A 16,474-nucleotide genomic window follows, 5' to 3' on the forward strand; every position below is an offset into this window, starting at 1 on the left:
TGGCACAAATGCAGTTAGGGGTTAGCTCACAGAAGGCACACACACATACGTGCACATATGCGAGCACGCATGTGCTCAGCCCTGGCCCTAGTTAGCAGGTTCTCAGGTTCTGTGGAGCTGTGGGGTGGGTGTGTTGGGAGCCGCAGGTGCGCCCCACCCTTGCAGGGCTGCCGGGCGCCCCGTGCATCACCTCCACCGCTGACCGGATGCTGCAAGGAGCACGTCCAGGCAGGCGGCTAAGTGCCCTGGGGAAGGTGGCTGCTTCCAAAGGCCGCAAGCTGCCACGTGCCCCTCTCCCCACCCCATAAGCCATCTAGGCCCCGCTTTAGGCACAGGAGGATTTCCTCCAAATGTCCTCAGTTTGAGGTCCTGGGGCCTCAGCATTTGCTGGTCAGAGTCACCCAGCGAACAGACACGAAATGGGTTTTACTCAAGCGGTCACACGTGGCGGCTTGGGGACATTCCACACACGTTTACAACATTTTATTTGGTCACCCCCTCCTCTGCTAACAGTGAGTGGTATTCACTCTCCCCTCTGCTGTCGGTCAGGCCAGACCGCCCAGTTCCAGGCCCGCGGCCTTGGCTCCCGGCAGCTGACGGACGTGCAGGTGCACATCTGACGCCCGTGCTCCACCGATGGCCCCGGGCACCCTGGGAGCTGGCTCTTCAGTTGGTCGTGCAGATCTGGTCGCAGCAAATCATCTGAGCTGGGGAGCCGGGTTGCAGGGGGCTCCGGGTGGACGCTGCCACTCTTTGACCAGGCTCCTCTCACAAGGGGCCTGGGTGCACACCCCAGAGGGACGCTGCAGGGCGACGGCCTCACGGCGCCCACCCCCCGTCCTCGGACGTCCAGCCCGCCTCCTCAGCCCGGCCCTGCCTGCCAGGCCCCGCTCCCTGGACCCAGTCATCCCGATAGCTGGCACCTGCGCTCAGGTCTGTGATGCCTCAGGACGAAGACTCTGTGGCCTCATTGTTAAAGGGGACCAGTGTCACAAAGGGGTTGGAGAACCGAGTGCAGCGGCAGAGAAAGAAGAGCCCGGATGGCGGTGTGCGCAGGACTGGGGCAGGTGGGGCCCACCTGGGCTTGCGGGAGAGTTCCACGGAAGTCCTCAGCGGGCGCCTGTGTGTCCTGCACACAAGGGGCTGCCCTGTGGGACCTGGGGGCTGAGGCCGGCGATGCAGGTCATGCAGAGGAAGGGTGACCATGTCACTCAGGACCATCATCCCAGCTCAGGCCTGTGCCCCCTGAGAACAGGCACTGAGATCAGAAAATCCCGCGTTTTCTTCCACAGTCGCTGGACCCAAGTCCTGGGCTACTGCCACCTTGATCTTTCCTGATCTCTTTGAAAATGGGTCTGTCTGCACGGCCAAACAACATAAAGAACAAAACTACCTAAATGCTGGAGTGTAACAATCGTTAGATTTAAACCCCGGGCGGTTACAAGGTAAGCCGGTTCCATGCGTGGGATAAGCCAAGCCCAGCTCCAGTAGGTCCAAGCTGATTCACCCCAGGCACTCCTGGCTGGGGGCTCGGGCTGCGGTGTGGTGGCACCTCTAGATGACCGAGGTCTCCGTCTGCAGGAAGGACAGGGCGCGGGAGCCGCGGGGGGCCTGCAGGGTGCCCTCTGAGCCGTTCCTCGAGATGGACCAGCTGTGCAGCCTGCAGTCCCGGCCGGAGGGCCGGCTGGGGCACAGAGTCCGCCGCCACATCCTCCTCAGCTCGCTCTGCACCTGGGGCGGGGGCGAGAGCGAGAGCAGGCGGGGCTCAGGCGGTCGGGCAAGCCGGAACCGAGATCCCAGCTTCCCCCTAGAGCGAATGCCCGTGGATGAGCGCTTCCCCTTCGGCCCTTTTCTGGGTGTCGAGGGTGTGATATCCATGGGCGCGGGGCGGGGACAGACGGGCCTGGGAATGAAGAGGCGGAGAAGGATGCGGGACCAGACGAGGGACCAAGAGAAAGGTTGTCAGACTACGGAGCCCAGGGCTTCAATCCAGAGGCAGCGGCTGCTACACCCAGAACCCGAGAGGGCTAATTCGGCTTTCCAGAAAAGACCTCCCGTGGCAGCCGGGACCCCGGCGCTTTGCCCTACAGTCCTGGTTCTGCTCCCGGTGGGCGGGGGTGTCAGGGGTTCCGGAAAGAACGAGGGGAGGGAGTGCAGGAGTCGCTCAGACGACATGGGACAGGGAGGCACGGAGCGCTCAGCAGACGCTGGCTCGGCCTGGGGAAGCCGCGCCTCCTGGGGAGCGGAGAGGGCTGGACACAGCCGGGGTGGGGCCCGGACGGGGGACCTGGGACGCCCCGGCGCAGGGGGCGGGGCCGGCTGGGAGCCATGCGTCCCCTGTCCGCCTCCGCGCCGCCCTCGGTCCAGAGCTGGGGTTCTGGGCGCGGAGGGGTCTCCAGGCTGACCCCTCCCCTATCTGAGGACTCTCTGTGCGGAGCTGCTGCTTAGGGACGGGAAACGTTTATTTACAGAGCAGAGCCGGCGCTTTTCCTCGGCTGGGAGTTTCCTGCTACTCCCGCCACCGATGCTGGCTGGCGCTCCCGCTTGGCAGCCCCGAAAGAGGCGAGGAAAGCGATGGAGTGAGGGGACCCTGAGGACCGCGCGGGGCGACAAGGAAGACGCGCGAGGCGCCGGGCGAGCCGCTGGAGAGGCAGCCGCGGCCCAGGTGAGGCGAGGGTACGCGGGGCGCGGGCGCCGGGGGGGGCGGGGCTGGCCGGGGGGCGCAGCCGCCGGGGGCGGGGCTGGCCGGGGGCGGGGCTGGCTGAGCGCTCGCTGGCGGACAGGCTCTGGGACGCTGCGGGCCGGCGGGGGCGGTCGAGGTGTGCGGGAAGACGGAGCCGAGCGCCGCGGGCGCCGGGCGAGCCGCTGGAGAGGCAGCCACCGCCCAGGTGAGGCGAGGGTATGGGGGGCGCGGCGGAGGCAAAGCAGCGGGCGGGGCTGGCCGGGGGACGGGGCGCGGGCGCCGGGGGGCGGGGCTGGCCGGGCGCTCTCAGGCGCACAGGCTCTGGGACGCGGCGGGTCGGCGGGGGCGGCCGAGGTGTGCGGGAAGACGGAGCGGAGCGCCGCGGGCGCCGGGCAAGGGCACTGACCCCACAGCAGGGCGGGCCCTCCCCAGGGGTTTCAGGGGCGTTTCAGGGACTCCCTCACAAGCCGAGAACCTGTGCTTCCCGAGGAGGTCAAAGGACTTACTTCACTGTTCAGAAAGCAGTAGAGGACCGCCACCACCAGGCCCTGCAAGCGAGAAGGGCGGTGGGTCAGAGCTCACTCACACGCACCCCTCCCCGGGACGCCCAGCCCCTTCCCACGCACCTGGAAGGATCCGATGCACAGTTCGAACAGTATCTGGTATTTGGAGGAGATCCCGATGGGAAGCACGGCAAACACCATGTAGTGGACTCCAAAGAGGGGGATGAGCAGCAGGGTGGACTTGGTGAGCCTCCTGCACCGCAGAGGAAGGGCCTGAGCTCCCGTGGTGGCCCGATGGTCACTTGCTGGCCAGCCCAGGGCCCCCCTGACTTTAATACCACCCCACCCCGTTATGGGCAGAGCGTGCAAACGCGATGATGACCACCACTTTGCCTCATAAAGCAGCAAAACTCTTACAAGAAATCCTGACGAGTTTGCCAAGGATGACATTGGTTTGAGCAGGTCTGACGGCCCCGTGTGCCACTGGTTTTAATAGCAGAGACCCATCCCCAGCCTTTGGAGGATGGGAGCAAGTTTTACTTTCAGATCAAAAGAGCAGACGCAGCAGGGGTGGCCCCCTGAGCACAAGCGTGACAGAAAGTGTTCCCACAGACGGCTGTTTATAGGTCCTGGCAGGCGACCCTGCTCTGGATCGCACAGAGTCTGAGGAATCGGGGAACCTGGACCAGATCTAATTTCTCTGCCTATCAAAGAGCTCTTACCCTCCCTAATCAAAGAGCAGATTTTCTTCTCACTGCATTGGTGTTGAAAATAAAATAGCTCACCTCAATCCCCCCTCCCCGCCTTTGAAGCCCCTCCCGCTCCCCGAGCAGGTACAGATCACATTCTTTTAACTCAGGGCTTCTCAGGCCCCACCTGCACCAGAACCACCTGGAGGTCATGTTAAAACGCAGACCTGAGAATTTGCTCTTCTATCAGGTGCCCAGAGATGCTGAGGCTGCTGTCTGGAACCCCACTTTGAGGACCACTTCTATAAGGCACTTCTGACTCTCACGGCTGCACATGAGAATCATCTGGGGGGCTTTTCAACCTCTTCAAGTCCAGGCTGCCCCTCATCCAATTAAATCAGGTCTCTGCAGGTGGCCCAGCATCTTCCCAGGTGACTCAACCTGGCCATATTCAATGTAGCAAGCCCAACATGTTCTGAGGATCAGGAGCTCTGGGATCACCAGGGGGCTGGTCAGGAATGCAGGGGCCCCCAGGTGGTACGTGTGCATGTCCAGGCCCCTGGGTGACCCCAGCAACCAGCAGCCACTCCAACGACCCGCCTCATCCTGGCAACTCTGAGCTGTGGAAACTGAGGCGGGAGGCGCCTCCGTGCTCCTCCTCCACCTCCTCTGCTTGGTGGACCCCAGCCCACGCTTGGAAAAGAGTCACCATTTGCTTTACATATTTTTGAGGCACCGTGGCATTTACAACAAGATTTCCTCTGTACTGGGCGATCTGCACAAACTCTGAATCCCAGCCGCTCTGCACCAGATGTGAGCATGTCCTGGGCCTTGGTGGGCAGGGAAGGCCTCACTGACCACCCAGCCGCCACCACGTGCAGCTTTGAACATTTGACTTTGCAACACCCACAGTGCACTTGCTGCCTTCACCACCTCGGGCCTCTGTCAGCCCAGTGAGTGAAGGATGGGATTCTGCAGGGAGCTGCCCTTTAGTTAAACGTTAGAGAGAACCTGCCTGGATTCTCATTATTGATCCATCTGGAATTTGCTGTTGTGCTAGTCTCTAGAAAAGGGATTTAGAAGCTGGACGCCTGGGGCCCTGTGCCTGGAGATCTGCCACTCCTGTTACGAGACAGATACACAGAAAAGATGTGCTCTGCCTTTTTGTTATCCTGGAAAAAGGACAGATTCTATCATCCCCACTTTATTTTGTTTCCAAAATAAAAGCATCCATCTCTAAGATCACTCCCAAAAAGCCCAAAGGAAAGGTCAGTGTGGCCCTGAGTGAGACGTGCAGAAACTGCAAGTGCAGCTTGCAGGGCAGCCTGAGCTGCAGGTGTGGGGTGAGTCCAGGAACCAGCCCAGCTTCTCACCTGAGCAGTAAAAATGCTACTTGGAAGGTCTGGCTGAAACCACTTTATCCTTTGTGGTCTGACGTGGATTCCTATCTCTAGGCCTGACCTCTAACGTGGGCTGGGCAGAGACTGTCACACCTCAGGGCACAGTTATATGTATATGTTTACCAAACGCTATCGCAACACTTGCTGGTGCCAGCCACTGAATGTCTTTTGAATATTAACTCTATCAATCCTTATAACCTTGTGACAATTATTATTATTATTTCCACTTCACAGGTGAGGAAACCGAGGCAGAGCAGTGCAGTTACCTCCCCCAGGCCTCCAGCTGGCACATAACCCAGCACTGGGCTGCTGACCACAGGGGATGCCACCTGTCTGTCTCCCCAGGTCCACCCTGCTGTCTAAAGGAGGGGAGGGAAGGAGACAGCTGAGGGGGGCCCGCCCTGCAGGGGCAGTCAGGTAACCCGCCCCGGGTCACGCAGCTTCTGCAGCTGCAATTCCAACCCCAATCTGCCTGAACCCAAGGCTCCTATCAGCTGGACCAACCACTCCACACTAAACTAGCTTTATTTTATACTCGAGTTGTGGGCTTTATCTTTTCTTTATACATTCTTGATAGAAATTTATATGATCTTCGAGTTCCTTTACAGAGTTCTCAGATCCTTATTAATTAGCTGGATGACCGTGAGTGATTTACTTAACTTCTCCTCCCATGAGGGAGATGATGATAACTGTCTTCACGTTATCATCCAGGCAACAAACATCAGCTGAGTTATTATTATTATTAAGTACAAGGCCCGACACGAGGTGTGTCCCCTGGACCCCGCGGTCTGATGGGGAAGAAAGAACTAAATATAAAATACAAACAACGTGTGGCCAAGGAGAAAGAAGTCAGATTACAAAACAGGAGAGTGGGCAGCACACTTCAATAAGCTGTTCTCTAGAGGACATCCACGCTGGAATGAAGGAGAGGAACACGGCTTGAATAATTGCCATGGCAACGCTGGCCCTTGGACAAGACAGTCCATCTCTGGGGGTCCCTGTAAAGTGGCCAAGAGCACACTCCTGCAACTAAAGGAGAAAAGCTGGGGTCATTTGCAGGGTCCTCGCACCCGTTTTTGTGCTCTCCACACATATACTCAAAGTTTCCAGGCTGCCTGAGGTTGGTGAGGGTGGCTCAGAGCTGGATCTAAACAAATACTCACTTGTACTGTGACTGGTCATTGCCGCCGACATCTGGGGATGTCAACTTCTGCAGTAAAATTCGTATAATACTAACAAAAAGGATGAAATTGACCTGCACAAAAAAGAGACGACACGTTTGTGTGTGAAGTCCCCCTGCAAGGGAGGTGGTGTGGCCGGGATGTGTGTGGCTCAGCCCCGCCCTAAACGGGGCTCCAGGCACTGCTGTTTCAGAAGCACCAGGGCCCTGCCCCCCTGGTTCTGCTCTTCCCTGCCCCGCCCCCCTGAGTCAGAGCCAGACAGTGTCTCTCTGCTGCATCACATACGTTCAGACCCCAGGCTGAGGCAGCTGAGCTGAGAAAATTAATTTTGAGACATGAAATCCGCAGGTGGAAATCCAGTCCTGCTCTAAGGCTGCACACCTGGGGGACCTGACTGTGACTCCCCCCAACACCCCGAGGTTCCCCTGGAGGACTGTCTCTTTCTCGCCCTCCGCTTCACTGAGACTTCATCCTGAAGCTGGGCCAAGCCCACCATGCAAGAGCTCAGCCTCAGGGTACTCGTCTCAGAAGACCTAGTAGAACGGGCCCTTTATATTTACTACCAGACAGCGGGCTCCCTCTCTGCCCAAGTGTGCAACCAGGCAGGCAATTCGCATTTCAATACAGAAATGACTTACTATAATAGAAATTAAAATTGGTGTTCGTATAACCCACCAGGGAACACTGTGGTCATTGGTATCCCAGCAACTGTTGAAAAGAGAGAAGGAAGATCACGTTACCACCAGTTCCATCTACAAACCAAGCACACTGCAGACTCACCCTTTACACGGGGGCTTGCCAAACAAAGCGCCCCCTGACTGTGAGCCCTTTCACTCACGCGGCTGGTCAGGTGGTCCCTCCTGACTGCCACGCGCTCTCTCCAGCAGGAAGCTGGGGTGGGCGGCTTGTAAAATGCCTCCGGCTCACTCCATCACCCACAGCCCTTCCCAGCAGGCGCAGAGACCCACCCTCCTCCTGGATCCTAGCTGGTTCTGACAGCAGGATGTGGAGTCCTTGGAACCCAGCATACGCCGTCTAGACCCACGGCCCTGGCTGCCCCTGCAGGTGCCTGTGGCGTGTGAGTGAGCCAGGCTGAGGCCAGGAGAACTGCCCCAAGTTCCAGGGACAGAAACACACCAAATCAACTGGGACTATGTGAGCTCCCAGCTTTGGGTGGTTTGTTACCGGTAGTGGACAACTGGTAGACCCTGGGGTCCTGCATGAGGCACAGCACCGGGGGTGGGAGCTCTTGGTGCTTGAGTCTGGGCCGTGGTCTGGCTCACTGTGCACACAAAGCAGAAGCGCTCTGGGCCCTGGTCCAACTGCACTACCTCAGAGAGCTGCGCCCCAGCTGGCCGTCTCAACCCGGCCTCCTCGATGGGCTGGCTGCTCCATCTCTGCCTGGTTGACCCCAACCTCAGCTCAGCTGCCAGGCCCAGCTCAGCCCCACCTGTCCCTTGGCTCTTCTCCAAGCACTCCAACCCGTGTTCCTCCCCATGAAGTTCAATGTCCTCCCCATCGGTGTCCAAAGGCTGCCTTTGACCAGATACGAAGCTTTTCTCTGGTTTCCCAAGACCAGTGATGCCAGGACCTCAGTGTTGCTCGATCTCTCTTTACAGGCATAGCACTCACCCTGTGTCTTCTAGTGAGAGCCTGGCCGCAGTCCACGCACCTGTGCAGACGGTGGGGATGCCTGCAGAAAGACACCTGGTGACCACAACCCCGTGCTGGGTACTTGGACCAGCCCAGCAGGGGCACACGTGGGAGCTTTCATTAGCCTGATGGTCAAGGACAAGGGCTTTCTGATGAAAAGATTAAGTGGAAACTCTTCATAAATACATACAGGCTTATGCTCGTGCCTTACTAAGCAGTGAAGATAACTGAGTATGTGTTTGAAGGCTTCATGGTCCTGAAACGCATCTCTGTGTTTCTGGGTGTCGGTATCAACGTGCTGGAGAGGCTGTGTTCAGACTTGGCAAAGACCTGAAGGGGAGTCCCTCGCTGTGAAGGTGGGGGTCCTGCAGCTAAGGCAGAGCCCTGCTCATGGGCACGTTAGTGGGACCTCATGAGGGACGGTCTCCCTGCTTCTTCTCCTCCCAGGCCCCTTCCTTCTGACTTGCCCACCATCAGGGTTCACCCCAGGAATGACAGAGCAGTTTTAAATCAGGTCCTGGCTCCCAGAAATACTAAGCTGTTGGCTCTAGAAAAGCTCTTCCTACAGGGGCGGCACAGCGTTTTTCTGAGCTTGAAAGCATCTGCATTTATAGGTCAGAGAGGACAGGAATCAGGAACCTGGTGGCTTTGGGGGTGGCAGTGGGCTGTCGGGGGGAGTCCTTACCCCATCCGATCAGGAGATAGGCCACAAAGCGCCGGCTGGGGGAGAAGATGGCCACCAGGAGGGTGTGGAGGTACAGCCCCTCCACCAGGAGCCAGTAGAAGTTGGCCATGATGCAGTACTGGAAGAAGACCAGGCTCAGCTTGCAGCCCACCTGGAAGCCACAGACAGAGTGAGAGAGGACACTGCGTTTGGATGAGGACGTTCAGGGCAGGCAGCCCGCTCCGGGTCCCAGCGGCAGCCCGTGCTGCACGAGGCGCGTGGATACTCAACACAGAGGTGCTGCCTGGAGACGTGTGCTTGTTCAGGTGAGGCCCTGGAACTCGCTGGAAGGTAGCATGGGGCCCAGGCAGATGCACACAGTGTCCCTGAGGGTGACATGTAACTTTGAGAGTGACCATGTGGGGCCTGGCACGCTTGGCTGACCTCCCTCTCCTTCTTCCTGACCCCTCTCCTCCCTGCATCCCCTCTCCTCCCTGCATCCCCCTCCTCCCTGCATCCCCCTCCTCCCTGCATCTTCCTCTCCTCCCTGCATCCCCTCTCCTCCCTGCATCTCCCTCTCCTCCCTGCATCCCCTCTCCTCCCTGCATCTCCCTCTCCTCCCTGCATCCCCTCTGCTCCCTGCATCTCCCTCTCCTCCCTGCATCCCCTCTCCTCCCTGCATCCCCCCTCCTCCCTGCATCCCCCTCTGCTCCCTGCATCCCCTCTGCTCCCTGCATCCCCCCTCCTCCCTGCATCCCCCCTCCTCCCTGCATCCCCTCTCCTCCCTGCATCCCCCCTCCTCCCTGCATCCTCTCTCCTCCCTGCATCCTCTCTCCTCCCTGCATCCCCCCTCCTCCCTGCATCCCCCTCTGCTCCCTGCATCCCCTCTCCTCCCTGCATCCTCTCTCCTCCCTGCATCCCCTCTCCTCCCTGCATCCTCTCCCTCCCTGCATCCCCCTCTCCTCCCTGCATCCTCTCTCCTCCCTGCATCCCCCCTCCTCCCTGCATCCCCCTCTGCTCCCTGCATCCCCTCTCCTCCCTGCATCCCCCCTCCTCCCTGCATCCCCTCTCCTCTCTGCATCCCCCCTCCTCCCTGCATCCCCCCTCCTCTCTGCATCCCCCCTCCTCCCTGCATCCCCCTCTGCTCCCTGCATCCCCTCTCCTCCCTGCATCCCCTCTCCTCCCTGCATCCCCCCTCCTCTCTGCATCCCCTCTCCTCCCTGCATCCCCTCTCCTCCCTGCATCCCCCCTCCTCCCTGCATCCCCCTCTCCTGCCTGCATCCTTACCCTCCACTCACTTCCACTTTTCCTCCTCTGTTCTTCCTCACTGTGCACTCTTAACAAGAGATGAAAAAATAAAGGAATAAACAAGAGAAACCCACCAAATAAATTATTTCCCCAGGAGTTTTGAAAGGGAAAAATTATGTATTACATAAAATAAATGCATTTTTAATCTCTCAGACCTTCATATAAGTAAACATATCAGGTATTTCCACGTCATGAGCAAACATGAAATTGAGGCTTTAAATCACTAAGCTTTTATAAGTGAGCTGAAAAAAAGAACAGTACTTTTATTTCTATTCTTCTTCTATACCTTTGCAGCCGCCTCCCCTAATATGTGTATGTGGATGGATGGGTGTATGTACTTCCATATATGTGGACATACTCTTATACGTGTATGGGGGGGACAGAGTTGCAGGAAATGCACGGCGGCCTCTCAAGCTGGCTCCCCGGGGTCGTGAGGAGCTTTGACTCCCAGTGGCTCCATCCTCTCCAGGACGCTCCAGCCCCTTACCTCGCACCAGGTCTCTCTTGCCTAAGTGGAGTGTGGTTCCGTCTCTTTCTAAAGTGGTTACGGTTTACTGACGCTGCGGGCGGGGAGGGGGTCTGCATGTGGAGGCGGCCCACTGGACATCGGGGCTGGGCCGCCGTAAGTGGAAAGACGCCCATGACAACACTGCTGTGGAGACAGGAGAAGCGAGCCAAGACCTTGTTGGAACAGTGACAGAGGTGCGTGCTGGGTGTCGAGGAGAAAGAGCTCCACACCCACGGGTGGAGGGAATCTGTGGTGAGCCCTGCTGGCCGGCGCGGGAGGGCACGCCCTGCACACGCAGCACCCGTGGCATCTCTGCCTTTGGAAAGCTGTCTAGCTCTATTTGTTGCAGTTTAAACACACGTGCCCTTTGGTCCCTCCAGTCTCTCTCCAGACCCACCTGACTGAGGTTAGAGCACTTGTGCACGAAGATACACGTACACTGACGCTTCTGGGAACAGAAGATACAAAAACAGGGTGTGCCTGTTATTGGTGGGACGGTCGCACAGATTATGTCACACCTGCACGGTAGATTCAAAGCAGACCCTGAGACACCGCTAGACTCAGAGGATTTCCAAGATATCCTGTTGGAGGAGGAAGGAGGGCACAGTGTGTTTAAGATGATTCCAATTCCATTTTCTTGATAAAATGTTGAAAACGCCATGTCTGCGTTTCTTTCCTGTTGCTCATCCACCATCAACACACTCTGAGGACAGGAGGTTTTGGGGTTGACGGGCTGTCAGCTGACCCCGTCTTCTTTAGCGTGGAGAGGTCGATGGCCATGTGGCCGGGACAGCGCCCCGCACAGACCCCAGCAGGATCTCAGCCAGCCCCATCCCCTGTCTCAGAGCTTCCATCACTGCTCACGGCCAGATGTCCAGGGGGCCGATCTCTGTTGTCTGGGGGGGTCCTGAAGGTCGGCTTCAGGTGGCCCTCTGGTCGCTCATTTTCTCTAGACTGGAGCACGGTTTCCACAGGTTTAGATCAAACCCAGACCAACAAGTGCAGAGAATGAGGCGCCCACACATGTGCAGGCTGGCCTTGGTGGGGAAGGAGGCAGGGTTTCTGTCTCCTGGTCCACGTTTTGATCCAATAAAGACACTGGCTTCTTTGAGGCCCAACTCCTTGAAAAGGACGAGAAAACAGCACCTACCACAAGGGTTGTCAAAGGCAAAATCAGGTGTCACACCTGGAAATACGTGTCCTCTCAGGCTCTACGGGGACAGATGGCATTTCCCTAGAGTGCTGGGGAGACTTACAGCATCTGTAGGTGCTGGCTAAGACCAAGTCAACAGGATATTTTATTTAAACGTGTGAAGATGACAGCTGCAGGGCTGGGGATATGGGCCTTGGTCCCTCTGTGGGTCTGATGCCTGGAGCCCTCAGTGCGCAGCGAGCAGCAGAGGTGATGGCCATGGTGATGTCCACGTGTGCAGTTTCACTCGTCCTGTGTCCACAGCTGCTCCACACTCGAAGACATGGGCTCCCCCAGCACCACGCAAAGCCCCTTCCTTTGGAGCCGTCTTTCCAGGGACGGAGCCAAACTCGTGATGGGACGGAGTCTGAAGGGTGTGTGTGCGCCTGGGTCTGTGCGCCTGTGTGAGCGTACATATGCCTGTGCATTTCTTTTTTTTTTTTTTTTTTTTTTTTTTTTTTTTTTTTTGCATTACGTGGGCTTCTCACTGCTGTGGCCTCTCCCGTTGCGGAGCACAGGCTCTGGACATGCAGGCCCAGCAGCCATGGCTCACGGGCCTAGCCGCTCTGCGGCATGTGGGATCTTCCCAGACCGGGGCACGAACCCGTGTCCCCTGCATCGGCAGGCGGACTCTCAACCACTGCGCCACCAGGGAAGCCCTGCCTGTGCATTTCTGCGTACCTCTGTGGGCATGTGTTCTGCGTGTGTGTGCACTTGTGCACCTGTGTGTGTTGATGCGCTCTTCTCACTTCCCCTTCTCCTGCCCACTCTGCCATTCTGACCTGGGCTGTGGGCCTACATGGCAGCTCAGTGGGCCCAGGACCCTCTGCAATGTGCAGACCCCCAGCCCAGCCTCCAGCCCTTGTCTCTGGCTCTCCGCCTCCCCACAACCCACCCGGGACAGCAAGCAGCAGCCTGGTCAGCATTCAGCTTTGGGCCGGGTGCATCCCTGTTTAGATGCTTCAGCCTCACTGCAGAGCCCAGGGCCTCCGAGTTTACCCCTAGGCAGGTGGGACTCAGGGCAGGGACACCCAGGTCCCTGTTGCTCTCTGTCCCTCAGCCAGATCCTCCGTCTACACAGCAGGAGAAAGTTGAGAGCACTGCTCCAGGTCAAGGACCTGCTGTCTGTGGGTCCGTCAGGGTTACTACATTCTTTAATGAAGAGCTAAGTAAGGAGGGCTTCTTCGAGCAGAGCTTTGAGACACACAGAGACGGGACCGAAGGCTCCTCAGCGGGAGGACAGCCAGGCACCCCTGCTCCAGGCCTGCGGGTGCACCCCCAGCTGTGCAGCGAAGGCTCGATCTAGGGACGAGAGCCCAGGGGCCGCACTTCCACCTGCGGCTGGGACTTGCCAGGTGGAGGATCTTGTTGCTAATTTCTTTATTATATTCAGTCCACATGCCTCCTGGTCAAGATTATCCCAGGAGTATATTGATATTTATTGCACCTGCAGACCTAAGAAGCAGCTGAAGTTCTTCGGTGTGATAAAGCCTTTACTATGTTAAAACGACGTTGACTCAAATCTGCTCGGTCCAGAGCAACGGTGCCAGCACATGAATCCATCCGCTTGGGATGCGGGTGGAGAACAGCACTCCGGCTAGTGTGGAAGAGCTGTGACCAGGACTAGGGTGATGGGTAGAACCCAGGTGGAGGGTGCGATTGGGTGTCGGAAGACTGGGTAGAAGGACTTGATCTCAGAGGAGCTCAATATAAACGCACTAAACTGAACTATGCCCTAAAGGCCCACTAATGTCCACCACAAGCCAAGCCTGCACTGTAGAAACTAACAGTTAAGGTGATTCATCCTCGTGCAAAGAGCTGGGCCCGCGGGTCATGGGCGTGCACTGCGCTCCCAGCAGGTGCCGCGGGGACGCACTCACCGTGCAGGTGATTTCCACCCAGCAGTCGGGGGAAGCATCTACTGCTCAGAATCCCGGACATTTGCGGAGAAAACCGCGTCGTGCATGCCCACCCGTGCCAGGATCGTCCGGCTCGAGCTGCCGCTGGTGCTTCGGGGCAGCGGCCTCATGGGAGGCTGGCTCTGCCCGGGGTCAGCACTCCGGCCGTGACCTCCCACCGGGCAGTGCTCACGTGCCCACCTTGTGTCTCTGGCCACCGTGGGCCTGCTCCGAGCTCAGGCCCGCTCCCGCGCCCTGACGGGGACCACCGGCTCTGGGACTTCTTCCCGATGCCAAGTGGAGATGGAGCAAAGGGATGGGCGGTGGGGAGGGAGGTCGGTGGGGCTGGAGTTCACACAGGCACCCGCCCCCCATGAGAGGACCCCGCCCACAGGGGCAGCCTTACCCAGGAGGACGGCTGGTCGGGGCAGTGCAGAGTCCCTGAGCTGGAGTACAGAACGTCGTCCTTGACCAACACCGAGATGGCTCGCAGGATGAAGGAGAGGAACAGGTTCAGGTGGATGTAGTTCCTGGTGCAATGCAGCTTCCTGCGGAGGGGGGAGGCGGTGGTGGGAGAGGAGAGGGGAGTAGAATGGCGGGGAGAGGGTGATGGGGGAGGGGGGGAGGCGTGGATGGGGACAGAGGGGAATTGGAGGGGGATGGGAAGGGGGAGGAGATAGATAATCAAACACTGATTTGGGGCACACTTTCATAGTCGCCTGTGTGGCTTTAATCTTAAGGCTTCTTTTTTATGGAAGTTAATCATTTATTTAACTATTCCTTATTGTATATATAAGATGTTTACAGCTTTGCATTATGATAAATATTTTTGTGCATAAACCTTTTCCCTTAGTTCTGACTTAGCGCCTTAGATCAGAGTCCTAGAAACAGGATTTCAGCATAAAAGTATGAAGTAAAGCCGTGCTGAGTCGAGCCTGCAGTGGCATGCCCCCACTTCACGGATGTGCAAACCACCCATCTTTGCAGCAAATTTCCGGCAAGACCCACATCAAAGGACCTGTCTCTGAACTTAACTTTATGTGATATTTTGCTTCTCTAAAAAATGCTCAGAACATTTTGTTTACAGTTATTTTACAACACTTAAATTCTGCTTTGGAGAAGACTTAATTGGATATTTGCTTTAACTCTGACTTTTAATTGTTTGGAGTCTTTAAGAAACAAGCTGTTCCACACAGATGCACTTCCAACGTTGTTAAACATTAACTCTTTAGGTTTTAGTAAAGTTTACAATTTTTGAAGAACATTTAAAAATGTATACTAAAATAGATTTCCACCTGTGGCTACGAAGAGAAGCTTATCTGACTTTCCTCCCACTAGGGGGTCAATGTGATTTAAAAAATTATCTACTTGGAGAGCAGCGGAAGCAGCTAGGACTCGAAGGACAGGGCACTGGTGAGGAGGGAGGCACTGAGGCTCTTTGGGCACCCACCTCCTCTTGTCTCCTGGGCTGTTGGTCAACCTATGTCTCAGGGCACAGCAACCAGTTAGAGAGCAGGGGCCCAGAGCTTATAACATCATCACTGGACGGAATGGACAACAAAGGAAGTTAAGGTCTTTCAAGTTAACAGACTCCAGGAGCAATGATTCTGGAGAAAAGGAAAACACAGAGAGCCCAAAATTCAGCAGGCAGTTATCTACTGAGGTTTTCCTTTCCTTTTTCCATTTCCTAAGGTGTTCATGTGTTGGATGAGTAGAAAGATTCCCAGGTCTTCATCTGAAACCCCTAAAAGGCTATGACGTAGGAATAATGACAAACCAGCCTTCACAGAGCCTGAAATACGGTCTCAAGTCAACTCAATCCCTGCCTGGCTCAGGCTGGTCTGCCCATCTTGCTAGAAAAATTAAATCCCCTCTGTAGTAAGAGATCATCTAAAGTCTCTACAATTTAATTATATGTAATTTCAATAAATTAATAAGTATGCTATAAACAGTAACAAGTGATCAAATACAGTTAAAAAGGAAAAAACAAAAACAAATATAAACAGAGAATAGAAGGAGATCCAGATGCTGGCATTTTAAGACATGGACTGTAAAATTACTTTGATTAATATATCCAAGAAAATTGGTGAAGATATGGAGAACCTTATTAGAGGATGGAATTAATTGTAAAAATCAAATGGAAAATTGAAAACTTAATAACGCTGAAATTAAGAATTAAATAGCTGGGTCTAACATTAGATTAGACACTGTAAATCAGAGTATTATAAGTTGGAAAATAGGTCAGTAGAGTACATCTAGATGAAAATAGAGAGAAACAAAATAATGTAAAATATAAAGAAATAGGAAATATATGGGAAATGATGAAAATGTTAAACATACATGAAAATGGAGTTTCAGAAGGAGAGGAGAGAGAATAAGGTAGAAGCAATATTTGAAGAGATACTAGCCAAGGATTTTTGAAATTGATAAAATACAATAACAGATTAAAGAAATTCCACCAACTCCAAGAAGGAGGATTACAAAGAAAATGACACTAAAGCCCATGATAGTATAACTGCTAAAAACCAAAGACAAAGAAAAAAATCTTCAAAGCACCCAGAAAAAGACTCATCCTTCAGTGGAATAATGGTGAGACTGGCAGCTGACTTTTTCAAAAGAACTAATGATGTACATCTTTAATGTGAGGAAAGAAAATAACTGCCAACAAAGAATTCAATACTCTCAAAAATATCCTCAAAAATGAAGGTAGGGCTTCCCTGGTGGCACAGTGGTTGAGGGTCCACCTGCCGATGCAGGGGACGCGGGTTCGTGCCCCGGTCCGGGAAGATCCCAAT

General features: G+C 55.7%; 1 protein-coding gene across 2 annotated transcripts in view; it reads right to left on the reverse strand.

The window, feature by feature from the left end:
* Positions 1-1,554: 1,554 nt before the first annotated feature.
* The window catches only part of VIPR2 (vasoactive intestinal peptide receptor 2), a gene marked incomplete at its 3' end in the record, with an annotated part of 66,471 nt that continues 51,551 nt past the window's right edge, over positions 1,555-16,474 (reverse strand). The window contains exons 6-13 of one of the 2 annotated variants that reach the window (XM_079710854.1): positions 14,086-14,227; positions 8,795-8,945; positions 8,089-8,149; positions 7,095-7,164; positions 6,439-6,530; positions 3,310-3,439; positions 3,190-3,231; positions 1,555-1,731 (exon numbers count right to left, since the gene is read on the reverse strand). In XM_079710854.1, the coding sequence (XP_079566980.1) occupies positions 1,555-1,731; positions 3,190-3,231; positions 3,310-3,439; positions 6,439-6,530; positions 7,095-7,164; positions 8,089-8,149; positions 8,795-8,945; positions 14,086-14,227 (865 nt within the window). The remainder of the gene's footprint in view (positions 1,732-3,189; positions 3,232-3,309; positions 3,440-6,438; positions 6,531-7,094; positions 7,165-8,088; positions 8,150-8,794; positions 8,946-14,085; positions 14,228-16,474) is intronic. The other variant, XM_079710855.1, reaches the window with a different exon arrangement.

The sequence above is a fragment of the Hyperoodon ampullatus genome (genome assembly GCF_949752795.1).
Source record: "Hyperoodon ampullatus genome assembly, chromosome: 9".
NCBI classification, from domain to species: Eukaryota; Metazoa; Chordata; class Mammalia; order Artiodactyla; family Ziphiidae; genus Hyperoodon; species Hyperoodon ampullatus.